The sequence below is a fragment of the Blennius ocellaris genome (assembly GCF_963422515.1).
Source record: "Blennius ocellaris genome assembly, chromosome: 16".
NCBI classification, from domain to species: domain Eukaryota; kingdom Metazoa; phylum Chordata; class Actinopteri; order Blenniiformes; family Blenniidae; genus Blennius; species Blennius ocellaris.
In genome coordinates, this window is record NC_137665.1 from 15694541 (window position 1) to 15717905 (window position 23365).

At 41.1% G+C, this 23365-nt stretch overlaps 1 protein-coding gene across 1 annotated transcript; it reads right to left on the reverse strand.

Annotated features, from left to right (window-relative positions):
- Positions 1–13599: 13599 nt before the first annotated feature.
- LOC308141765 (uncharacterized protein) lies at positions 13600–20733 on the reverse strand (the record flags this gene model as incomplete). The annotated part of the gene is made up of 5 exons (XM_080511978.1): positions 13600–14315; positions 16084–16731; positions 16823–17533; positions 19252–19938; positions 20721–20733. 5 exons carry the CDS (start codon positions 20731–20733, stop codon positions 13600–13602), a joined length of 2775 nt encoding a protein of 924 aa, XP_080368104.1.
- Positions 20734–23365: the final 2632 nt, after the last annotated feature.

Here is a 23365-nt window from a genome sequence, read left to right on the forward strand (position 1 = left end):
TCAAGGAGCTTCCAGTCGAAAATCTGAAAAATAAATCATCGAAAGAACTTTCTTTATTTCGTATATTGAAGAAAATCCAATATCATTATGCATAAAACATATTTAAAAAGGAGAGTGAGGCAATAAACATGTATTAAAATGTATCAAAATGCTTTCCTTTTCCATCAGATATCAGGAAATGATTGGCTTAATATGTTAATTAATATGCTTAATACTCTTTTTAACCTTTTTCTTTTTAAACTCTTTCATACTTGAGTATTGCATTAAGCTGGAAGCATTTATATTATTTTTATGTGACCTGCACTCGTGCTGTGGAGACAGGAAGCTCCAGTGGGCTACAGACGATACGAGTTTCTTCCATCTGGAGAAGATGAGACGCTACAGGCCGCGACTGGTGAGTTTCATAAAACATACCAACTGTTTTTTTGACATATAGGAAAACTGAAACTGTGCAGCATTCCATAATTAGATGCTTAAACCAGAAGGGTGGACAGATGTGATTGGTTTGCTATAGTTAACTTTTTAAAAGTCATTTTAATTGAATTTATTTCTTAGACATTTGTATTGTTGTATTGGATAAACTGATGTACCTGGCCTAAAGGACCTCACACTTAAAGAGGGAACATAATCCAACCATCAACTTCTTGCTAAGGGAATAAGCAACAAATTACCCAGGAGAAATCATGAAAGAACTGAATATTTGGTCAGTAATATAATGATCATAAGAGTAATAAAACAGTTCTTTGGTTTTTTTGTCTTACATAATCTGAGAAAAATGTATTGTTCTTTCAGAAACAATGGACTACTTCCTGAGAATGATCCCAAAGCTCACCCTGAAGCTGGAACTGCTTTCATTCAAAGATTAAAAAAAAAAAAAAAAAGTGCCTGTGAAAACTGCCAAACTGTGCACAGTGAGGTCAGTGGATTATTTCAGACGGAGAAACCAAAATATTATTTTGGGACAGACAATGTAATTTTAAGTTCAAATTTCTTTTTGTTTTCCTTTTTTTTTCCAGGGCTTTGAGTTTCACAAACTAAATTCCTTTCTTTCCTCACAGCAGCAGGAAGATACAGATCGCTCATCGGAGAGGCTTTAGATAACCGTTCGTTGGACATGATGGCTTTTATAGCTGCAGTAATCAGTGAGTGTTAGAATAGCCTCCCACTTTCTTTACAGATGAACAGCTAATTTTAACATTCAGGGGTTCAAGCGCATGCTGCCGATTCCAGTTTGCAGTCAGGACAAAGAACCACATATGCTGCGCATCTGCTGTTCAACATTTAATGTCCAGGACACTGTATAGAAAGGAAAGTCAGTGGTTCAAACTACAAAAAACTGAAGTTACTTTAAAATACTCCCAGAGGGGGGGGGGGGAGACCCCGGAATTCTTTTATTAAAGATTCTATATTATTATTCAACATTCCCTTTTAAAATGGTTGTCTAAAAATCTGTCATCTGCCACTTATTTGTGCCACATTTTGGTGAAGTGGGCTCATTCAGGCAAGTCAGAGATTTTCCCTTCATGACATCAATTGAGGGAATAACCATTACCTCTGGTTGTGGACTCTCCCACAGGTAGATGAGCCCTCTTTCTTTTCTCCTTGCAAACAGACATGGACAAGGTGAGGACAGACGCACCTCATGAACATTTAGAGGTACAGACACAGAAATGGCCTGTTCTCAGAAGAGCTCACGAGAGGGACTTTTAGACTCGCTCAAATTTAGGACCAGGGCTTGAATTGGGGAAATTCACTTTGTATACAATGTTTCTAGACATCTAACACGTCTGTGAAATTGTTTAAAAACTGCATGATATGGGACCTTTAATCTTGTGAAAGTATTCAGCATGTTCTCCCTTTGTTTATTTGGGTTTTCTGTTTCACTATTGAAAAACATTATACGGTCGATCGGTAAATTAGCCAAAAGTTGCATCTTTCTGTGGATGGATGGATGGATGGATGGATGGATGGATGGACGGATGGATGGATGGATGGATGGATGGATGGATGGATGGATGGATGGATGGATGGATGGATAGTTAATGCTATTATCTTGCTTTTAAATTGCTGTTACTGTTGTTTGACTGATTGTTTGTAATAGTCATTATTGTTTGTATTGTTTTGGTTCTCTTTTAATTACTGTCTATGTGCTACCGCAACAATGCACATTTTCCAATTATCTCATCTCATCTCATCTCATCTTATTTTAGAAATATAATACAATAGGTTATTTAATCTGGTATCTTCACTTTCTTCAATATTTAAGTTTTGATTAATAATGTTTCCTCATCTATCTAAGTAAAAAAAAAAACTCAACCTTAATAGATTAATATAATTTAATAAGACACATTTTAGCTCTGCAGTTAATTGCATGAAACCCCAAACAAGCCAAGAAAGTACATTAATATGAGTCATTTCTTTGCAATTTTTTCAACGTATCCAGTTTATTACCACTATTTCTTCAGCACTCCAATGTCATTTAAGTACATTTCTCAAATCATCTATTTGAGCATTGTGAGTGTCTGGAGTTCAAACTACACTTTCTAAACACACACATCTTCTCTCCATCTGTGCACATGCTGGATTTACATGACAGAACTCTGCTGTATCCCATTAATGTGTTTTGATTAGCCCACACAGGAGCTTTAAATTTTGTTGTCTCACTTCAGTGTTTTGAGGGATTGTAATGGTGAAAATGACAGTAAATGACAAATTTAGAAAAGGCGTTTCAAGGGGCTTTTCATCCAGCAAGTAATAACGCGTCCCTTATTCCTCTCACTCTTTCCTCCTTGAAATGAAGCGAAGCCTCTTCCAGAGATAAGATCATCCTGTGATCTACTGTAAAGAGAGTACTTCTTATACGCTTTCTCACCTGCGTCTCTCCGTCCTCCTAACCACTATAATCATCCAAATGAATGGGCTGCTTCACTCAAAGGGACGGTGATGGAATATTGATAGCGTTGTTGATTTATTTTATTTTGAATGTTTGCAGACTGGAATCCCTGCTCTTTGAGAGCATACACTTCAGACAGTGAATACAGCCTTTGCTTGGAAATGGTTGTGTTTGAGATCATGTCAGGTTTTTCCATCTGCAAATGATGCAGCCAGAAATTAAGTCCCTTGTCCACGTTTTGTCCCACGCAGTCGTGAAATCCTGGGATCAAAGAAGACTCATGTCACTTTCGGACTTCTTTTCGTCTCCTAAAAAAACAACACCCTGGGATCGTAAAGGTGACGCATGTTTGAGCAAACGCCTTGTTCAGGAAGAGCCTCTAACCCAAAGCCCAGAGGAATCTCTAAACCAATGAAAAAGAGTGTTAAAACAGTAAAGAACTTGCAAATAGACTGTGCTGGAAAAGGAATTTAAAAAAATGAACTGTTTACCCAGAGCAACCCGAGGATGTGTATTGACAGCCAGCCACCGAATAGAGAGGTAATATGATTAGCTGGATGGAAGATATTGAATAGCAATCATATATAACCTGATCCTCTTCCTCTACCTTCCTCCAAACATCCTTTACCTCCAGAATGTGATCTTCCTGAGCTCTGGACTTCCACAAGCAGCTCAATACAATCAAATAATACGGAGTAATGATGGCCTTAATTACTGTAATCATTATTTGTTCATGCAGGATTGTATGCGTAGCTTGGTATTTCCTCATCTTGATTTGATTGTGTGTGTGTGTGTGTGTGTGTGTGTGTGTGTGTGTGTGTGTGTGTGTGTGTGTGTGTGTGTGTGTGTGTGTGTGTGTGTGTGTGTGTGTGTGTGTGTGTGTGTGTGTGTGTGTGTGTGTGTGTGTGTGTGGCTCTCTTACATTTCCATCCCCTCATGCTGGCTGTGATCAAAAGCCGTAACCTTGTGTGCGCAGGTCACATCCACTCAACCGGCTTCCATGTCTGGCTCCTAATGTCCTGGAAATCCTCGACACAGAGACTAAATAAACACTCGCGGGTGTGTGTGTGCATGTGCTTGCTTATGTAGGAGTCCATGTGATACATATTGGTCCATTTACAACAATTCTTCTCTGTTAAGCAAAAATATGTATTCACTTGCATGTTTTCCTGTGCTGTTGTTGTTTTTTTCCTTAATTCATCCCATTTTCTCCCGGGCACCAACGCATATCTCTCTTTACACAACGCGCATCCCAATTACCTGTTTATGTCCCTTCAGGTCCTTGTCATTCAAGCCACAGAGCTGGAGCTTCTCCAGTCAGGCCGAGATAAAGACCGGTGGCTGTGTTGTCGTATAGCGACACACCGTTAGACTCACTCGTCCAAATACATTATGGAAGTCTGCTGAGTTTATGGACCCCGCCAAGCGTAGCGTAACCTATTGGCATGTTAATACATCACAGCAAATCAGCACTGTATTATGCTCACCTCTCAGTGACTGGCTGAAGGGTTTTGTCTTGCACAACTTAAAATGGCAAAAAACATTGAAACTCCAGTTGCAATATCATTATTTTTCCATTGTTGGAACTTATCACTTGTATTTTACAACATCTATAGTCTGTTATGATTTACCAATGGCTGGAAATTATTTCTAAAATGATCAAAACTCTCTTTTGTTTGGATTCCTTTCAGAATCAATTGGTTTTTAGATCCTGATCTGCATCCAATCTCAAGTTCATATCAAGACAATTTGATATCACGCAGACATTTCAAATACAGTACTTCATGTCTTTATGTAATATAGACATGAAGTCGGAGACATAATGTAAGTAGATCCTGGAATTAATAGCTATTTGAACCTCTTTTGACAACAATGACTTCAAATAAGTGCTTCCAGTAGCTGCTGATTGGAGCTGCACAACTTCGAAGTGGAATTTTGAGCCATTATTCTTTGCAGAACTGCTTCAGTTCAGTAACATTCTTAAGATGTCTGCTGTGAAAAACTCTCTGAACTCATTCCAAAGCATCTTTTTTAGATTCAGGTTGGCCTTCTGATTGGAAGTGTCTTTTTCTATGAAGGCATTCAATCGCAGACTTACTCCCATGTTAAGACTTATCGCACGTTAATGTCATACTTATTTAACTAGTAAGTCCTGATGAATATGTCAAGGTCAATGAGTATAACAGCAGCTTTCCAGCAAAACTAAAGTAAAATACTTCTGTTAAATACAAATAATAGAAAAAAAGAGGATATTCTTAATGATGCCCTTGAAATCATTGATTCAATTCAATCCAATTCTACATGAGCAAGTGACTTTGGAAAGGAAAGATTCCCTTTTAACAGGAAGAAACCTGCAGAGCCAGACTCAGAGGTGGAGAATTTCTGCTGTTGTGGTTGAGGTTAAGGGATAAAAAGAGAGAAAAGAACTTTCTTTTAGCACTTTCCAAGTATGGAGTTTTTTCTTCCTAATAAAAGTATCTCGGGTAAATTACATGCCTTACATCCAGCCAAATGCCTGAGTACTTCTGTTATCTGTTAAATATTAAATGTAACTTTACTGAAATTACCACATACATTTAAATTTGCATTTGAGAAGACCATGGACTCCCTGAGCATTTAAAACTGGCTCAGATTTTTCTTTTTTTTGTAGTTTTAGATGAATGAGGTGCTTTATAAAATGGCTTTTTTAACCAGCATAAATGACAATGTCATCAGCATTTTTTAAGCAAGTAATATAACTGATAAAACTGAGGGGTTGTAAGTTAATGTTTATGCTACGGAGGATGAGGAAGCGTCAGCAATTCACCATATAAAAAATTATACATCCCAGTTTTTATGGCAACATAACAAACAGCTGTGAAATGTTCTATTCACAATTATTATGTAGTATCTGTAGTGAGACGACAAGGATTTGAAATGACATGGCCATTAAGGCCCTCGTGCATCTGTACGATATTTTACAGTAACCCTCCAGACAGTTGTTGAGATCTTTCAGTCACAATAACTGACAGACCGAGGAAAACCGTCCCCGCGTTGAACTCACAAATCCATTAAATTAATAACGTGTTCTGATGTGTGATTAGAGTCCAAACCATATTTCTATGGTTGTCAGGCTTTCTCATGACACAGCAATCCCACTCAGTCATTAGTCATTGCAAAATATGCTCAGATATTCCACGACGTGTATCTTTTTTAAGTGTGACTGACATGTGGAAGAGATGAAATGCTGTGAAAGCAGTTTGTTTGGTTGACCCTCATTGGGAACTAAATGTCTGAAGGTCAAATCGACTTCGGGGTCAAACCACAAGCCCAGTGAGGCTTCATTGATTTACGGGAAGAGATGTGGAAGGGAGCTCTCCTCTCGTCCCTTTTGTCTGTAATAGCTCGTTGTAATAGCCACTTGTGAAGCAGATGGAGTCAAAAATTTTAACATACAACTCTGTTACTTTTCCTCTCTTGTGGTCTCCAGTCGTGGGGTTAATGATTTAACGAGTGAGATTGTCTGAGAAACAGACTCATATTCAAAATGGAAGTGGAATTTGGTCCACTGGTGGGCCGTTATTTTCCCTAATTGTTTCCTGAACTTTGCCCTTGAGGTTTTTCCTGACCCGGCGTATCCTGATGGGGCAGAATGACAGACGTGGATTTGGGAAGATGGAAGAGCGGAGGCTTGAGAACTGTTGTGTGTGTGCCCGATCTGGTCAAGGCCAGGTGGCAGCAAAGCCGTACCTCATTTACCTCAGACCCCTCTGTCACCTCCACACTTGAAGCCTGGATTTATTCAGTCTGCTCTTGAACCGTTCTGAAATTGTTCCCACAGGCTAAATATGGTGTTGTAATGGCTTCTCAATGAGGCTGCAAATTCCAACATTAACGTCCCGTGTTTCTCAGATTGATGGCCATTTGAAATCAAAGACTTTACCCGTTTTATCCACATTCCCTCTCAAAAACAAGGCTTGGATTGTCTTTCCATTCATTTCTTTGTCTCTGTATTTTCCAATACAAAGTGAATCAGAAGTCTTTTTCCCTGTCATGGGTCAAAATCCCCCACGGTGAGATCTGAAGTCTTCTCTGAGCCTGTAAAACACTATATCAATAATGGAAAGAAGAAGAACACAGCCTTATGCTGTCTTTATTTATCTTGCTTCAAATAAAAAGTGCTGAGTTTCTTTTTATGGTTTCAGAATTTACAGCTTCTGCTCCATCTCCACTCCATCTTAATGTTTTCCCCCCCAAGACACAAACAAGGTCAGGTTTTTGTGGATGGCTCCACTTTTAGCAACACAGGTGCTGTCATCATGACCTGGAATATATCTGAGTCCCGTCAATCAGCTGTCATGAAAAGTCTGCGGTTCTGTCATGGAAACGGATGACCGAAACCATTCAAGTGTAAGTATATTGTTATTTATGAGTGACGTGTGCAGAGATTGAGATTTTGATTAAGTATATCAGACTCTTATTGTGAAGCTTGAGAAAACTCCAAATAGAACCACAGAATGCACCTCAACAAAGTCCAGTGGTACAGTGGTACAGGGTACGACAATGAAGTGATGGATTAACTGCAATGAAACAGGCCTTAGATTTGATGACCTAAGCTATTATTAAATGTGCGGGGAAACCCTACAGAGGCACAAAGAAAACTCCACAAAGCAAGTTTTGAATGTGAAACCTTCTTGTTGAGAGTGAGTGCCAACCACAACTTTACAGTGCGGCCAGGGCCCCACCACACATTCTGATCAGTTACAGTTTTTATTCTACTCTACCAAGCCCTATTACAGTAAGAGAACCATATTTGAATTGTGCACTTCTTCTAGGACATCTTTGCATTATTTTTTTGCTGAAACACCACATTCATATTCATAACTCTGGAAATTATGATGCACAGGAACTGACTACTCTTTCCTGCAGACTAAATGTGCCTTTAGCAATGATAAAGATTCACTCTGTTATACTCTAATAAATTACATTAAATGACAAGAGGTGAATTCATACTAAAGGTGAATTAACGAGTACATATCTAGACCTAATTGAACTTTCAGGATTTAAAACTCTTTGATGAAGACATGTCTAAAGGCCCACATGTTTATAACTGTTTTGAATTAAAGAAATTAAGAAGGCACACTGTCATGCCCCACTGTTTAGTTTGGTGTTTTGCTTTGTTTCTCTGTTTTCCTTGTTTATGTTCCCTGGTCTTCTTCTTCCCACATCATCCAGTGTTTCTTTGCTTCTACTGTTGTTGTGTTGTTGTCTCAGGGATTGTCATTTCTCTGTGTTCCCTGTTTTAAATAGTACAGTGGCGTCTCATCAGACATTACTTCCCCGTGGATATGTACTTTGTCCATTCAGTCTCTGTCAGATCACACCTGTATCTCATTCTCTACTTTTCCCCTGATGTGTGTTCTCAGCTCAATTAGCCCCGTCCCCGACCGCTAGCTGTATCTCTTTCCTTTCTTGACTGTAACAAGTAAAATTGAGAAAGAACTTTTGAGCAGGAAAGATGTTCTTCAGCGCTGTCAAACTTTAAATCTCATGTGAGATCTCGGCATCTCAGATAAGCTGCATTGAGATGATGGCATTTGCACAACTTGCACAACTTCTCAATCTTTTGAAGAAGATTCTTGGAAAAGTAACTTTTCCATTCCTGGCCTTTTTCTTTCACCTTGTAGAACTTGCATACAAGGCGTTGACAGGTTGGCCATTTCTTGCTGCAATTTAGACGAGAGACATTTAGCACTCCGTGGAAATATCATTTCCATCTTTCCTCCAGTCCATGTTTTGTTGTTGTGTCCTCTGTACTTCCTTCTCTTTGTTTGTTTGAATATTGTCCTGATTTCTGTTTCTTCCTGTTGTTTCGAAGATTTATTTGGATCTTTTCATTTCAGTATATTTTTGTTGAGTCTTTGGATTTTTTTTTCTTCTTCTCTGCACACCACATCAAATTTGGTACATACGCTTCAGTTCAGTCATGAATGTAGGTCTGGTTCCTGATTCCTGACACCCACACTCTCTTAAAGCTGAAGAAGCAATGGGTTGGTCAAAACAACAGCCATGCCTTCAAACAATCTCATATTGGGGGTATTTTAAGGACTGTTCAAGCTAAATGATGAAGAAAGACCTAACGCAACTTTCAAGTGAAGACGTTTATTCGAACTCTTTTAACTTAAAAGAAAAAAAGTTAGGAATTGCTTGAGGGCTGATTAGTCTTGATTGACTTGAAGCTTGACTTGAACGTGCTTCAATTAAATATGTGGAAAATAGCCCAGTTTTTATTGGTATAAATGGGAAATTGACACAATTGAAGCCTAAAAAGGGGGATTATCCCACCAATAAGAAAAATAATCCTTTAAATACCTTTCATGTTCAAACTCCCTGAGGCATCAGCAAATCCTTTCTTTGCCCGTTATCAGAGCAACTCCCTCATTTTCAGCCTCTGTGAATAAAACTAAACTCAACCTCATCGTGGGATCATGACGCAGACTTTCTTTATGGCCCGGATAAGGTAGAGAACTCCTGCTGAGGTGCACTGGTCAACACTGTATCGTGTCCCGGATAATCAACCCCAAGGGGGGCGTCAGCATGTCAGAGCATGAAGGGAAGCGAGCTCTGGACCATTTCTTTGCAGCAGTCCTAAATCATCCCCCTCTTTCCTCATTCTCCATCCATGTTCCCAGCTCCCGCCTATCTCTCCCTACTTGGCTTTCCTTTTTCCACCTGGAAAAATAGCATGCGGTGAAACATGATACGGTGGGGCTGCGGGGAGTGGGTGCGGGGGTCGGCCCGGTCACTGTGCTGTCCCGCTAATGGAGATGGATGCGAGTTGAGAATTGTCTCCCCCAACAGCCTCCACATCGAAGAGACAGAGGGGAGAGCCATCTCCTCCCGGGCCGCAGAGCTCCTTTAATGAGAGGGGAGGGCTGAGTGCTCACGACTTGATTCGATGAGAGCCTGCGAGATGGAGAGAGGAGCGGGACGGCAGAGAGAAAAGACGTGGGGAGATAGAAGAGGAGGGAGAATGGACTGGGAGAAAATGAGCAGCAGGAGAATGGAGTATGGGGATGGCATGTCGACAACAGGGCGACGATAGATGATAAGACAGCCAGGAGAGAAGATTGGGGGAGTAATGATATTCAAAGAGGTATAATGCAGAGAGAGAACACGCCACGATGAAGACTGGCAGAGATAAATAGACCATGATTGCAGACAAATCGCCCCTTTTTGCTATTATGCCTCCTGTAAGTGCATCCTTCAAAAACCCCTCCACTTTTCCTGCTTCTACACAGTTGAGGATCCTCTTGTCTGTAATAACAGTTATCTCTACATTTTTTGGGAGATTTCAGGCTGAGCTCAGACTGGCTGTTGTGGCGCAGGCTATGGGTGATAAGAAAATAAGTAATGCCAGGCTCAGACGACACAATATCAGCTCAGTAGCAGCCCAGCCAGAGATAGAGGCGGGGCTGAAAAGAGCCGGCGGGCACAACAACGGAGCAGCAGTGAACAACTAATGTCACTTTTATGAGCACGAGACAAGTCAGTATCTCACTCAGCATTACAAAGGATATTCTTCACATCCCTCACACCTGTTTTAACCACAGCAGGTCGCAAAAGGAGATAAGCTGCATGAATAAAAGTGGAAATGGCTTGTGCACAAACACATTCGTTTATCACAGGGGTGTCAAATACATTTTAGTTCAGGAGCCACATACGGGCAGTCCATTTGGTCTGGTTTGCTTTCACACTGCACTTTTGAGAGCGGAGAAACTGCCTGAGCAATGTCACGCAGTTATAACAGCTGCTCATTTGGGGGCACTATTGCCCAAAATGAACACTAAACACGGGAGGAAGAAAAGCATGTCAACTGAGAAACCCGGCTCATGGATAAGTCCAGATTGAAAGTGGAAATCCCGCCCCTTCAGCAGCTAGTGGCTAATGGTTAGCCAGAAGTAACTGCGATGCATAGTCTTCAGACCATATATCAATGAGCGCCTTCCCCACTACTTCTTCCTCAGTTCACTTGCAAGTGAACCAAGACCCAAGTTTTCAAGTAGACCAGAGTTCACTTCTTTGATCCGGATTAGAGCCGCTTTCACATCTGCACAAATGAAGTGGACTTTTCCTGAAACGAACTTTGGTCTGGACCAAACAGTGCTGGTATGAAAGTGCCCTAAAGTTCCAAATAATTTAGTTCATGTAGCTGGGATTTCAGGAAATTTTAAGTTGGGAGTGTTCACGTGAAATTTCCCACTCTCAACCAATGAAATGTTCCCAGTTTGACACCATTCAGGTGTTCTTGAGTGGAGTAAGTTCCCAGCTACTCCTCAATGCGCCATTTGTCAGTTCAAATCAGATCCCATCAAGCCCCTCCCACCACCACTGTCTGCCATCTGCCACAATATCTTCTCAAAAGTGACCATTTATAACAATTTTAATAAGGAAATAAATGAAAATCTGATTGTTTCTCGGGGTTGTAAGTCTCCATATTGATTTTTAGTGTGTATTTGTTGTCGAAATGAATTTCACAAATGTTTATTAGATTCAGGCAAATAGTTCTTTGTCAATAGTTTTTACCGTCAAGCCCTTCTCTGTGCATATATTTGTTCACTATTTAGCCCATAAATATCATTACCTTGTATATAGTGATATATAATTATCTGATGTTCTATTCTTACTTATGAGAGCAATAATAAAACTTAGCATTCCAAAAGAAAAAAACAAACGTTAAATTGGGGGATAATATTTCAAGAAAATAATCAATGTGGTTACATTGTGTGTCTAACAATATTTGATGTATTAAAATGCCTTTTTAAAAAGTGTATCTAGAACTGAGGGCTCTTATTTGACCTTACAACATGACTACAACTGTAAAAAAGTGCTTTAATGTTGTTTTACTAGCTTTTACATGAGTGACATTTTGTCTGACGGTATGCGTTTACAATGTAATGTGGTAATTTACACTCAAAAAGAGGTGACACAAGGACAGGAAAAAAAACATCATGGTTTTTCACAAAGAAAAATGGCCTCATTACGAGTTGAAAATTAATGAAGTTGAATGCAGCAGTGACAATGAGCTCCAACCACCACTCTGCTCAATCATAGATTTATAGTCCACACTTTGGCTGCTGACTGTCACATTATTATATTGCTTCATATGTCAACATTGTGATCGAGACCATAATTGTAACTTGGTATTTCATTAAGTCTGCCTACATAATTGCTCAGAAAGTCAAGCTTTGGCTTGCTCCCATATGTCTTTTTCCCACACACCTACAGAGAAATACATGTGAACTGCAGTGAATTCAGAGTATCAAGGTTCTCCTCTGTCTTCCTTTGCATGATACGTGCTGATAGAGGTTTCCATTTTCCAACCTCTTATCTCTCACTTCCATGTGGAGCCAATGACTCACAAAGTCGCTTGATGCAGTTTTATTAAAAGGGACGGAAGCAGAAGGATGTCGCTGCTGCTGGACTGAACATATCAGGCCTTTTGAAGCCTTCAACACGTCTGATGATCATTCACTGCTGCAGCCGGAAGACGAATCCACACCAAAGAAGTTCACCGAGGCTACTTAATAATAAGAAATAATAAAAATTTAATTAAGAAACACACCACCTGCTTCCCGGTGTCACATTGGAGACGATGTAAAATCAGCCTTGAAAGCAGTGGACTTTCACAGTGTTTATTTCTGCAGAGCTCTATTAGTCTCGACAGTTGCGTCTGTGTGTGACTCATTCGACAACCTCTTTGAATGACTGAGGATGAAAGCTGTGCACATTCTGTCTCCTGTACAAAGAAAAAGATGGACTTCCTGTTTCTAACCACAGCCAGATTCTTGGAAGCTGGGCTGTTTGGACACAAATGCGTGTGTGTGTGTGTGCGTGTGTGCGTGTGCGTGTGCGTGTGCGTGTGCGTGTGCGTGTGTGTACATAAGACGTGTGAGTATGTGACATGTCCAGATAATTTACATTCACTGCGATGTGTCTGTTGCATGTATTTTGTCAAATTAGGAAGAAATAAAAAGCATTTGCTCTCCTCAAAGTATAATGTGATGACTCACCAAAACCACACTTATTGAATCCACTGCAGGATTTTGTGATATTTTCAGGAAAAGACAAGAGACATTGGTAACCTTTTCCTGTACAACATCGCCCTCTCGTGGAGAAACCTCACGAAGACTGTTCTCTTCTATGTGCACACTTGTTACTTGATTCAAAGACTCAGGAAGCTGGATAATTATACATTTTGATGATTGATGTTGATTGAACTTCTTTCTTCCCCTTTTCAGACATGTTGAATGAGATTTATGTGTTATGTGTCCATGTATATCTGAATATACATGCATATACAAGTTTATTTATTAATTAATTTAAATAGAATATTTACTTGGTTTCTATTGTATGTATGTATGTATGTATGTATGTATGTATGTATGTATGTATGTATGTATGTATGTATGTATGTATGTATGTAGTCACTATTGCATCCAATGTAAAGCAGACATAAATATACCAAAAATTTCCCTAAGCAAAAATGAAACCTTGTTTTCTTTGAAGTTTGTAAAACTGAACCCGATCGCAGGGACAACGGAGCAGAATTGGTGGAAAAGCAGAAATGGAAGACTGCCATGTCTTTGATTTTTTTTTAAGTTTGACTATATTCACAGTCTTTATATTTTATACATTCAAACAAGTACTTTTACTTTGACAGTGAGTTAATGTTGTGTATTATTGGGACCCTGTTTGTTTTTATATGTGAGCTCCTCAATGGCGCTCCAGCTACGCTGCAGACTCTGTTTCAGCTCTGCCAGGTCACTCTTTATCTCCTCCAGCAGCTCCAGCTTTGTAAGTTTCCTGTCAATGGACGAAAGTACCTCCTTCTCCTCCTCCTGCGCCTCCTCCTCCTCCTCCTCCTCCGTGATGGGAGAGTCGGGTTCAGTGGACTGAACAGAGCCCACGGTCTGTTCCCACACCATCTCAAAGTAGGTGTCAATGAAGGCCTCCAGCTCCTCCAGGCTGCTGTCCCCCCACTGGTCAATGAGAGCCTGCAGGCCTCCGCTCTGGCAGAGCTTCCTGAGGGTCCGCTCTCTCAGCACCGGGTGGCACAGGGTGTGCACACTGACCGCCTCGCCTCCCGCGAGCATCCGGAGCTGCGTGTGAGGTGAAACCACAGGCGTCGCTGAGAACATGTTGCTTCCACTCATTGCTCTCAGAGGGTCACAGAGCTGCAAGGGTAAGTTGACCGTGGGCCACGCCGCCGCTCCCCGTCTCCCAGAGAGCACAGCGGCCGCGTAGGACAAGAAATTGTCGACGGTGGGGAATATGACCCTTCCTCCGCCTCCTCTGGCTCGAAACGCCACAATCTGAGAAGCATCTGAACCTTCCAAGGAGTCCGAGGATGGATAGGATGCAGAAGTGGTTGGCTCGGGCACTGTGAAGGAAGTGAAAACACTTTAATATCTGTTCATCGCAGCAATAAAAAGCCCAGTAACAAGTCTCCACCCATCAGATGATAAAGTTCTGCTTGACTCTCTGTTACAGGCAACAGCTACATCATCATTTCACCATTTCAGCTCATGCAATGCTACATTCCAGGTTAATCAGCTCTCCACTGCTCTTTACTTATTTTTTGTTCATATCAGGGCAGGATAGAACAGCATGATGATTCGTCCAATCTTGGTGCAATATTAGATCCATTTATTAAATCGTATTGAATGCCTCAGTTGTGGCAGAAAGATGATCTATAAGCTGGATGTTACAACAATTATTGAGAGGAAAATGCTCTATTAGGCAACATGTAGACAACTCTTTGAAAAGAAGGCTAATGTTTACTTCTGGTTGTTAAAGTATCACACCTGCTGTGGATACAGACTAATGTTAAAAAATGTGCTTTCAGTGAGACATTTGGACCTAATGAGGTCATCCTCTACCAGTAAACAAGAGTGTAGTGAATTCATATTTGAGCTACTGGACAAAACAGCTCCAGTTCAGTCTAATATTAAAACCCCGCAGTTCTTAAACTGAACAACTTCATGAGCTGTGATCAAATTACTCATTTCGGTAATCAGAAATGAAATATAAAAAAGGAAACCTGCCAGTATGGTAGAATTTTACATCTATTTAAGGCTCATTCCTTACTTTTTTTAAATTTCTGTCAAATGTACCGCATTGTATTAATAATTACTGCTTCATTTTTACTTCTGCTTCTTCTACTTACTGAGGATTTGGCTTCTCCTGGTGGAGCTTTAACACACTGCAGGCATGAATAAAAAAGGAACTCATTTGAATCAGGTTGATATAGTAGTGACATTGATCCAATACTTTTTTGCTTGTAATCATTAGAAAAAAGAAAAAAAAAGATTTTAATTTAACTATTCAATATGGTGGCATGATATGAACATTTTCTGAGAATTGTAGAAACCAGGGACTTGAAAACTTTTGTTGTGACGTCTCTATCCTCGGTTTGTGTCCTTGTTTTAACTCGTGTTTAATTTGTGTTACGTTTATAGGCGATAAGAGCCTCTCCTCACATAATCAGCCAAAGAATAGATAATCCTTGTATTCATGCTGTGTCGGAAACTGTAACAGGGACATTTTCAAATATCACATTTGCCCTCATGCTTCATGAAGGATAACAATCGGACAAAGTGTGGGAATAGATGCTCCACTCATCATATCTTGTGACTTTCTTGTGACGGATCAAACTGATTATTTAACCATGACATTCAGCTTTTGCCTTCATAGTGTGATGAAGTTTGGTTCCGAATCATAAATTCAGAGCGACGCTCGCAGCCTGAACCCACTGTTAACAAATGTTTTAAGGAGCAGGGATTGTTATCATTTCTTAACACGCTATAAACAGATCACACCCTGTTTCACATAAGAAAGAACATATACCTTTCAGTTGTCACTTTTTTGCACTGCTGGACCTTGAGTTTAGTTGATTTGACCTAGAATCCATCTCAGCCTTAGCGTATGAAAACTAGTGCCCCCAAAAAAATGAGATGCTCTATTATCAGAATAATCAGACAGAAAAAAAAATCATGACATAAGATGAAATTGTCCAACAATAAATGAATCGGTGTAATTTCTGGATGTTTTGCACTTCTTGGAAGGATGACATCTTAAGGACAGTTGACTGATTCCTACATTTCTAACAGACTTCAGTCTGAAGGAACATGACTGAAGTGTTTACTCACGGTCACAATGTAGCTGATGCCTGTCGACCTCCTTTAACTCCTTTCCGCAGCTCATCCCTGCGTCTGATGGCGGCCCTCCTGCCGAAGAAACATCTTTCCAGATGTGAGCTCCGCTCCGCAGAGAGGCCATCCTCTCCCCGGCCAGCATCTCCTCCATCAGCTCCAGCAGCTCCAGGACCTGAGTCCCGTCCCCGCCGTTCTTATTATCCAACACGTGATATCTGTTCCCGCACTTGTCCACGAGGGTCCGCAGCGGCCTCCCTTCGCTCTCGATGCGCTGCTCGATGGTCGTGTCTCCCAGCCAGTCGCCGTGGCTGAACAGGACAGCGGCCCTGCTCCACGGTGGGACTCCACCGGCCTCCAGCTGCTCCTCCAACGCAACTCTGTGGCTGTCTCTGAACGAGCTGCTCACGTTGACGACCAGGAGGACAGCGCAGGAGGGCGTCACAAGGTCAGAGGTCACAGAGAAACCCCCTGGTGCATCCAGCACCGTCACCGTCTTGCCCCTGATTGAGCCTCGCTTCTCAGTGCAGGAGGACGTCTGGGTGTTCGTGTCGAAGCTGAGGATTGTGTTGCCACAGGAGGTTTTTCCCGTTTTCCTGCCGCCGACGAGCACGATTCTCATCTCTGGCAGAGGGTTGAACTTCTCTGTGAGTACGAAGTTGTGTGAAATTGTGATGCAATCTCATACATGAAATATCGCTATAGATTCCACACAATCTGAGACATTGAGACTCACCAATCTGAGACTTTGCCATCCGCCTTTGTTCTTGCTTCTTCATGAGCCTCTCTTCAGCGCTCTGCTTCTCCCGTCTCACCCTGGTCTCCAGCTCCTCCAACACGTTTCTCTCAATTTCATAATGCCAGCCGCCGTCCCAGCCGCCCATCAATTCTTCCACCTTCCTGATCAGCTCCCGCACCTGGAATCCGTCTCCTTTTGTTTTGCCGTTCAGGATGTGGTATCGGTTGCCGCACCTCTCGGCCAGCCAGCGCAGAGGCGCGCCCTCGCTCTCGATGTGCTGCTCGGTGGTGGTCCCCCCCAGCCAGTCCCCGAACGTGAAGAGCAGGAGCACCCGGCTCCAGATGCGCTCTCCGATCAGCTCCAGGTGCTCCTGCGCCGCCCTCCTGTAGGTCTCCGTGAAGGCTCTGTCCACGCGGACCACCAGCAGGAAGACGTGAGGGCCCGGAGGGCAGAGGGACAGACTCAGCACCATCTCTCTCCGATCGAAGACGGGACTCTCGTCGCAGAAGTAGTTCATCCACCAGCCCGGTGTGTCCACCACGGTCAGCTGCCGCCCAAAAACCACCCCTCGTCCAGCCTGGCAGCGAGCCGTCCTCCTGGGCGGCCCAGCACTGTCTCTGCACAGGATGGTGCTCAATGCCGACGTCTTCCCAGAACCCTTTGCTCCGAGCAGCACCAACCGGATATCGGTGACCGGCCTCAGCCTCTCTGGAAGGATGATGGAAATACAGTATTTAGCAGCTGATATGTGCATTCAGACTTGTAGCAAATACATTGTTATGGTAGCATTTGTTTGTGTGATGTATAGTCCAAGGAGATACCAAGGTGAGCATATATGTTTGTAGTTTGTATCTTGGTTTCAGGTAGAAATTCTTAGGGGGGGGGGGGGGGGGGGGAATCTCAGGCAGATTTTGAATTGTATCTATATTAATTGTACATGTTGGAAAATAATTACTCATATGAGAAAGCACTGAACTAAGTCATTCTAAATTCTGAAGTCACATTTGTCAATTGTTTATGGTATTTTTTGTTATATGCAAAACAATGAGAAAACGTTTACACAAAGTTTTCCTCAATGTTTTGACATGATTAAATGAGGGTGGCATTAGCAACCATGGATTTCTAGTCTTTAGTATGGCTTGATATCTAATCCTATTAATATTCTCTCATATCCCATAATCCCTGGAGGTCTGGCTCAGAAAAACAAATCCACCTTCACATTTGATTACATTACACTTAACTCACATTACTGTAAATAGGCAGTATTTCCGGGGTGTTGGTACTTGTTATATCGAAGCACAATTCACACAGACTTACAATTTTGAAATCATAACTCACTAAAATATACAGCCAAATTTCAAATTAGTGTTTAAACCTTTTGATTTTCATTTTTTTGTAGCAAATGAGTTTGGTTATTAATAGAGAACGTCCCTGCTTTATATGCAATTGCTTACTGGAGTGTTAATATTATGAATGTTGGGTTTTTTTTATGCTTTATATATTGAATATGTCTGCGGGGAGGTCGGCAGTTTCACTTTCACTTGCAGCTTTGTTTGCAGACACAAACACAAATAATGTAATTTCAGAGCTTGAAACTTATTCTCTGAGGATTTTCCCACTTGTTTTTTTTTTTTTTTTTTTTTTTAACCAAACTTCACATTGGTGAAGGTCTGACATATTTTAAAGAACTGTATGTCTTTGGAAGGTTTGAAGAAACAAAGATAGTTACAAAAATGTACTCCCATTACTTAAGTATTAGTAGAGCTATTACTTGCTTCTTTTTTTTAAAAAAGCTACTTATTCATTTTCTTTACTTAAATAAAAAGGTTCTGAAATGTGGTTATTTGTCATCATAGATACTGTAGTTTTACAATTCAACTTGAATCGTAGTGAAAACGCATCCTTTTTGCGTTTTTGTTTCAGAAAGATTTTGTGTTTCCTTTTACAAAGATAGGGCAGAAACACTGAAAATGATGTAGTTGGCATGCTGGGCCACAAGTTGGCACTGTTGTTTGTTTTTATAGTCAAACCACACACAATCCAATACTCTATAATCAACTATGGCGAGTACATGGACATTCGTATGGGCAGACGACAAAATTGGATTGAGGTGACTCTTGACTATAAACCTACCAAGTCCCAGGAGAATCTGGACTGGGTTTCATGACACAAACATTGTTGTTATTGTCTCCTGCATGTGCAGAAGAACTATTTACTATGGCCGTGATGAGCAAAGGCAGCAGAAGCATTTCAGAATAGTTGCGGAATCAGAGCCGTTTATTTAAAAGTTGCATTTTCAGCGACTCCAAGCACTTTTGTTGTTTAAAGGGACCCCCAAAACGCAATGAAAGTCTTTAACGAAAGGTCAAAATGACCCATCTAGTCCAGGAAGTCAGTCGCATGTCAGGAGAAAGAGCATATCTTACCTCGCAGCAGAGATCTGTGTTGTTTCATTCTCCTCAGCCTCAGCTCAGCACTTTGCTCCACCGCCCTCTTCTCCTCCGTGTTGGCCCGTAACATCTCTTCCTGCATTTCATACACTCTGTTTCCATTCTCTGCCACAAGTTTCTGTATCTTCCCCAGCAGCTCTGCGGCGTCGGCGGCGTCACTCAGGACAACGCGGTGACATCTCTGGCTGCACTTGTCGGCGAGCCAGCCGAGGGCTTCCCCCACTCTCTCCACGCACTCTCCTGCTCCGCTGTGCTGAAGCTTGTCGGTGGAGGTGAGAACCAGCATGCAGTGGCTCCACACCTTCTCGCCCAGCAAGGCCACGTGCTCCTCCACGGCCCGCCGCCGCCTCTCAGAGAAGGCCGAGCTGGCCTTGACCGTGATGAGAAACACATGGGGACCCGGCGAGCACAGCGCAGCACCGGAAACAATCTCGCGCCTCACCAGCCCGGGTGTGTCGTGGACGCTGAAGTCGCACCACCAGCCGGGAGTGTCCACCACCGTGATCCAGCGTCCGTCCACCACGCCCAGCCGGCGGGAGCATGCCGTCCTCTCCCTGGTGACAAACTCCTCTTTCCCCAGGATCAGGTTCCCCACGCAACTCTTCCCGGAGTTCCTGCCTCCCAGGAGTACGATCTGTAACTGAGACGAACACCAGCCATTCCCTGAAATGAGAAAAAAGAAGAAATGCAAAGTCCTGAAAAGATAACTGTTGCGACTTGCTATAAGCATGTTGTACTGCAACCACTCAAACACAAAATCACTGATTCAACACTTTTGATTGAAAATGTGTGCCATTAAAAGGAAGAAACATTTTCTCTGCCATGTTATTTGTTGCCGTACCACTTGGAAAATGTATAGATATAGATGTATTATGATCACAATATGTACAAGAAGCCAAAAGTAACTGTACTTAGATTACTATTAACCTCTATGTGTATTACTGCTCTCAAATGAAAGTGATAGTAATCATACCAAAGTAGATGTCAAAATGTGTTCTTACGTAATGTTTAATTACCAGTACTTATGCACTTATTTTCTATCACTATCTGAACCATATGTGGATTAAAAAATAAACTCTAATGTTATAGAAATTACTAGATTTTGTTGACTAAAACCATTTAAGCCCACACAAACCTGGAAGTTACAATTTTTCACCAAGTACAACCTCATTTGTAATTTCCTGACAGTCTTTAAAATAACTAAATCCAGACAATCAATAGATATGGTAGCCAGTCAGAAGACTTACATGCAGACGGATCAGCAGCTGCCATGTCAAATCTATGAGTCCCAAATGGTCGTCATTCCTTCACGCTTATTGTGTTTGATGTCTCGTGGCTGCTGAAATGACAGGCTTGGAGTTTGTATTCTTATGAGGCTATGAGTCTGAAGGTCGTCCGGTAATGAGTGATCAGGCTGCACATGCACCAGGCAGCCAGGACCACACCTCTGTGAGACATGATGACGGCCCACTCTGTGGAGAAACATTTACCAAACACACAAACACACACATTTCTTCGTATTGCTGAGACATCTTTATCAGCTTCGGATGGCAGCTTTACAATCAAGGGGCAATAAATAGTGCGAATCTGTCTTCAATGATTTATGACCTTAATGATACAGACTGGAAATGAATGAATGAATAAATAACTATCATTCCTAAATGAAGTGACCTGACATCTATCTGCAGGTGGCACAGTGGAGCAGCGGTTGCTGCTGTTGACTCACATCAAGGAAACACCCACTGTAAACTCTCTGTCTATAGTTTGCATGTTGTTGTGTCTCTATTGATAATCTCTGGCCTCCAGCTTCAATTTGATATCGTGAACTGATAAGGGGCTCTCATTTCCCTGAGGTTTGTTAATGTGTGCATGTTTAATTTCCTGGTTAAGATGGATGTATGGATGGATGAATGGAATACATGTATCCCTGCTTGAAATTTTCATTTAAAACACTAACATATGGTTACATTGCAGGTGTGCAGTGTACTAATAAACTACTTTATAGCATTTTTTTTTTTTGCTTTCCTTTTTACCTTTTCCCTCTGAAACTTCTGCACAAGTCCAGTCCTCCCAGTCTCCTGAGTCACGGACAGTTATTAAAGTTACCAATCACGTGTTGAAACCTCCAGAGTCTTGAGGATGTCGTTGTGCATCAAAAACTATTTTCAGGCTGGGTAAACCAAGGGAGTCAGACCTGTTGAAACAAGCCTTTCTTTGTACAAAAATAAATAAACTGCTCACAGTGGATTGTTTATTTCAGATCATCTTTACATTTTGATTTTATCCGAGCCCCTTTACACAGCTTCTACAATATTATAATGAATTTAAATGACCATTGTGTTTCTTATTTGTCATCAAAATACAGATAATATCTTCACAGAAATGTCCTTGTTGTGTAGTTTTGCACAAAGTTGTGAGATGTCAATGGTAAACAGGCATTCATTATATACTAGATTATATATTCTTTACAGCTTGAGCAGTCCCAGCTTGCTTTACACAAGTATTCACAGACCAATGGTGACTGCTGCTATGCAAGGTACTTAAAAATGTTTGGGAGAAAGAAAGTTACCATTCGTTGTTTTACCCTTGGACATTTTGAGCTTTGAAGACAAGCGAGCAATGAGCGCATGCACTTTTAAAAATAACTTCTATTTATCGATTCGTGATCACAGGATCAAGAAAAAAATAAAGTACATGATAGATTTGGGTCAGATGGATGTCTTTAATTTGGAAAATGATGGATTTGCTCAATATTCAGTGTGAGGTGAATACAGTGTGAGTTTAGAGTTTATTTCATTTTCACTTTTTTAATGGTTTTTGGAGCGATTTGTTTAACGTAAACCCGCCTTGGTGACCATCAAGTCTAATATGTCTGTTCTACCTCCTGTAGACTGGATTTAAAATCTCGTCAGATTTTGATTTGTTGTCTAGAAACTGGGCACATCTTGTGCCAGCTCCTTGATTTCTGAGCTTGAATCTCAGAATTGTCACTTTTAGGTTTACGTATGTTAAGATTCTGTCATTGTGACTCTAGTGTTCCAAGTTTCATTGAAGTCTAGATCTATGTTCCATACACAGCAAAAAGCCCAGAGTTGAATTAACTCCCACAGAGTTTATTTGAGACCGACCGGTCTCAAATAAACTCTGTGGGAGTTAATTCAACTCTGGGCTTTTTGCTGTGTAGCTGTGCATGGGCATCGAATTATCCTTTTTTTGTATACATTATCAGGGACTGACTTAAAAATCAGACTTCTTCTCTATAAAGCTAAATGTCTGAATGAGGTTTACAAAACGTCTCCAGAGTCAGAAGCAAACGAGGTGAAGCAGCTTCCTTTCTGACACACTCACTTCTTTTAAATCAAGACTCAAAAAAGCTATCGTCGGTTCAGGCTTTCTATTAAAAAATGTATTATTATTACACTATTGTATTCCATTTAGCAGAATAAAACTATATTTCCTTGTAAAGCTGTGTGAATTTCTTTGTAAAAAAATAAATAAATCATGAAATCTGATTTATTCTTGGAGCTTAAAGTCAAGAAATGTTCTAAAGTCATCTTTTACTGATAAACTACATTGGGTTGGAGGTTATGTTCAGCTCAAATCCACTGAAACGTCAGTAGTAGCCTGTCAATAATTACACGCCAGTCTGAAAAAGAGGCAGACAGTTGTTTGCACTGTGCAAGTTATGTGGAGACATAAAATGCAGCGTCACTGTTAGTCAGACTTCACCTGCTGTTGTTGTGGATGTTGTCACAGTCACGCCAGGGAGATCAAGTTGTTCGGCTTGCTGACAGACAAAGGATCAGATGGGAGAGACTACTACACTCCTCTTTAGGTGCCTGAAACATTATAGTCCAAATTCAGAAATGACCACAATCAACACATCCTCATGAATACATTGAATGGGCCGGGCTGATTATTGTGTTACTCACACATTTATTTATTTGTTACAAACTTTTAATGAGTGGCACTTATTTGATATATCCAATCATGTTCATTTGGATTCCTCTCCTTGTTTTTTTTTTTTTTTTTTTCACACTTCTATGAAATCCCAGAAAATAATTTTGAGGAAAAGGTTTCATTCCACCTC